The 3,861-nt window shown below is 28.4% G+C and overlaps 1 protein-coding gene across 1 annotated transcript; it reads left to right on the forward strand.

The window, feature by feature from the left end:
* The first annotated feature begins 2,793 nt into the window (after positions 1-2,793).
* LOC101490932 (uncharacterized) lies at positions 2,794-3,861 on the forward strand. Its single transcript, XM_004500353.4, has 2 exons — positions 2,794-3,478; positions 3,579-3,861. The coding sequence occupies exons 1-2, from the start codon at positions 3,086-3,088 to the stop codon at positions 3,702-3,704; spliced, it is 519 nt and encodes a 172-aa protein (XP_004500410.2). The 5' UTR covers positions 2,794-3,085; the 3' UTR covers positions 3,705-3,861.

The following is a 3,861-nucleotide window of genomic DNA, read 5'->3' on the forward strand; positions in this document are numbered from 1 at the left end:
TATATATATATTATCATTACAATGGTTTTTTTTTTTTTTTTTGTACAAGACAAAGTTTTCTTTTTTTAAAAATGATGAAGTATAAAGATGAAAATGAGAGTAAAAATATTGAAAGTAATCTTTAAAAAAAGATGATGTAAATCAAATATTATCCACAATTTATTTAATAGACATATATATATATATATATATATATATAATTTAAAAAGTATTATAGGAATAAAGTGACAAACATCTACATATTTATTATTTATTTTTATATTGAGTTAATAAATTAATTTCTCTGTTTTTATTAATATATTTATTATTTATTTTTATATTGGGTTAACAAATTAATTCCTCTGCTTTAATTTATAAGACTCTTTTTAATTTACTTTTTTTGTCTTTTAATATAAGACTCTTTACAAAAGAATTTATTGACAATGCATACAAATTCCATCAAATTCTATTTTACTCAATGCAAATGTCTTTTAACTTGTAAAAAGTCGTGTTGTTATATTTCTCACTAAACAATTTGATGTTCCTACCAATTTCTTTGTTAAGCTGCTTTAATTTATCTCCCTCCTTTTATTTAAAATTTTTAATTGTTACTTGTGTCTAATAGTGAAGCTACAAAGATATAGAGATGAAAAAAATCCGAATTTGTTACGTGACGGAGATGTCAAGAACAAATTTAAATCTAAGTAGTAGGTTATGAGTACCAATGACTATGCATGAATATAATTTATATATGATCAAAAGAATTTGTTTTTTTTTTATAAAAGAGAGAATTAGCATGACATAAAGACAAAAAACAAAAATGAGAAATCATATCATATTATTAAAAATATAATTAAATATTAAGAAACTCATACAAGAAAAAATATATTAAGGACTTAATTTCGTAAACAAAAAATAACTTAACTTATTACAAATTTTACCATATCATTTACTATAGTTATTTATGTTTACTATGTTATTTACCACTTATCCCCAATTTTACCTTCTCTATGTAAGAATAAAAATGTAAGAAAGCACATTCTCTCATAGAAATATATTTGCTATTTACTGAGTATTAGACATTCTTGCATTTTTTATTGTGAAATCATGACTGACTCTTTCATAGTAAAAGTCTAACGAAAAATATTTTTATTAAAAATAAAAACGAGATTGTTTACTCTATTTTGTGAGCAAATCATGCATCATTGCCTTCCATGAGTAGTGTAGAACTGTCAATTTGACAAGCCCCCTAATTATTGGGCCCAACTCACATTTTGAAGGGGTAAAAAAATTAATAATTTAAAAGGCCCCATAAATTAAAAGCCCCCTAAAAATGTGTGGGCTTATGAGGCCCATAGGCCCACTTTTTTAAAAAAAGAATAGATTTTCTTTTTTAGAAATAAATTTTTTTAAATTTTTCACCGATAATTTTTTTTTTATTTTTTTCTATAAAATTTTCCGATTTTTTTCGATAAAAATTTTCGATAAAAAATTTCTGACTTTTTTCGATAAAAATTTTCTGATTTTTTTCAATAAAATTTTCCGATAAAAAATGTCCGATTTTTTTCGATAAAAAGTTTCCCATTTTTTTCGATAAAAAGTTTCTGATTTTTTTTTTCGATAAAAAATTTTCATTTTTTTTTTAATAAATTTTTTATCAAGAAAAAAATCTTAAAATTAATAAAATATTGGGGCCTATGGACCCCTCCCTTAGGCTCCATGAAATAATGGGCCGAAATTAAGGGGCCCTTAAAAGATTATTTTGATAGGGGCCTAATAATAAAACAAAAAAAAAGTAAGGGACCTCTTGGGAGATCAAACAATTGTAACAGTTTAGGGATAGAAATATGAGATCCAGATCATCTACTACAAGAATGTTTGCAACACTATACAATTCTTTTATATCTTTTTTTTGTTCTTTTTAGTCTCTTTTTTATTTTTACTCTCTTTTAATAATCATAATAATCTGATGATCCAATTTGATAAATGATTTTTAAAAATTCAAATTGAATTTGACACTTCTAAGTAATCATAATATCAATTATCGATTCATTCATTTTATCAACTTCGAGTCAAATTCATTCCAACAATTATGCCAAATTTTTTATTGGTATATTTTATTGAAATCCTTGATATGAATCAGACACTTACAATAAACATGACTCTCAACAGTAATTTCCAGAATAAGATTTACCTATTTTCTTGTAACAAAAAAAAATACCAAATTTTCACTTGTGGACACTCAAAAGAGGGTCGTTGTAGCATGAAGTATTGGTCTATTTTACACCACAATCTCTAACCTTTGATTTCTTCTATAGCTCACCGTATTATTATGCACACTCCACACTCAATCAATTTTTGTTAAGTTTCATTTAATTGAAACAAAGCCACTGTAATACCAAGGAAGCTTTTATGCTATATTTGCCGATTTTGGAATCGGCTACAAAAGCAACAATCATGGCAACTTACGACTACCCTCTGATCCAAATCACACAAAGGTAGGAAGAAAGAGTAGTATTTTCCTGGTGTTGATTATGGACACAAACATATACGAAATTATATAATTTATTTTTTATATATAAAATTGAAAAATGGGTTGTGGTGAAATTGATATTATTTGAGTCATACTTGAAAGATGATGAATTATAAAAGTGAGCTTCAAACTCAATTTAATGATGGATCAATCTTTTAAAAGATCCATTTTATAAAGAAGTGTAGAAGTTATTCTCTCTATAGAGTAACGCATAACACTCAATTGAAGAAGAGAAACAACTCTTATAAAAGTTATAATCCAGTCTTTATGGATGATCTCATTATGATGTATTGAAGAACACAACCACTAGTGACACCTATTTGATTTAATGCTGGCAATGATGACAATTTTAAGATTTAAACCCACCTCTTCCGGCAATTCATTTTTTATTTGATGTATAACTTCTTCCTTTCCTTCCCCTCCCCTGTTTGTAATCTCAGAACCATCCAGGTAGATCAGCTCCTATACAAGAACAAACAGTTGCTCAGTATCTCCTGGATGCTGCCCAAGATGTAAAATTTTGGCTGATAAACTTCTTAGTACTTTGACGAGGTTGAGATTGAATAATTTTTCATGGTACAGATAACTTATCCGCACATCAAGACTTACTTGACAATGCGAACCTGTGGAATATCCTTAGAAAACATTCAATCTGAAGGTCGCCAGTCCGTGAAAGATGGTAAAGCTGTAAATAATGCATCAAACTTATCAGAGCCATCTTTAGAAACACGTCACCCGGAAAGTCGTCTTGAAGCCGACATATCTACCGAAAGTAGGATGGAAGTTGATGAAGTAGTATCTTCTACACCTGTCAATGGTTGCCAGGTACAGAAGCTTCCATTAGCCTGTGAGGCGGAATTCACAAGCAAACGACTGAAAGTCAGCGAAGGAGAGGAAGTGAGTTTAATTAAATTGAAAGCTACAGAGAGTTCTGTTGTAGAGTGGCTGAAGAATCTTGATGAAGGGGTTAGTGAGAACTGGTTCATATTTCAGATTAAAAGCTTTATGATATTATCCATTTATATCCTTTGTTTGGTGGTTATAATGTGTGATTTATTGGTTTCAGGCTACTTTGACTGATATTTTGAAGCACTTCAATGGAACCAATGAAGATTCTGTTGTTGAACTGTTAAATTTCCTTGAGTGTGACTTTTTGATATATAAAAAAGGCAGTATGTACAGGGCTATGTAATGAATTTGATGCATAGGGATTGTATTAACCATGCTTGTAGAAAGCGGTGTTTTTTAATGGTCTCTTGCATTGTTCCTAAAATGTTAGGTGAATTGTGAGTTTGAATTTTGCATAACCAAAGTTTAATGTTGCGAAGAGATCACTTTTTCTTTTTTAA

This window comes from Cicer arietinum, chromosome 5 (genome assembly GCF_000331145.2).
Source record: "Cicer arietinum cultivar CDC Frontier isolate Library 1 chromosome 5, Cicar.CDCFrontier_v2.0, whole genome shotgun sequence".
Classification (NCBI taxonomy): Eukaryota; Viridiplantae; Streptophyta; class Magnoliopsida; order Fabales; family Fabaceae; genus Cicer; species Cicer arietinum.

Bases quoted from the DNA above. Each gene is read 5' to 3' on its own strand.
- LOC101490932 (XM_004500353.4), top strand. From the start codon at position 3,086: ATGGTACAGATAACTTATCCGCACATCAAGACTTACTTGACAATGCGA. The intron at 3,479-3,578 runs GTTAGTGAGAAC...TATTGGTTTCAG, and splicing joins TGAAGAATCTTGATGAAGGG to GCTACTTTGACTGATATTTT.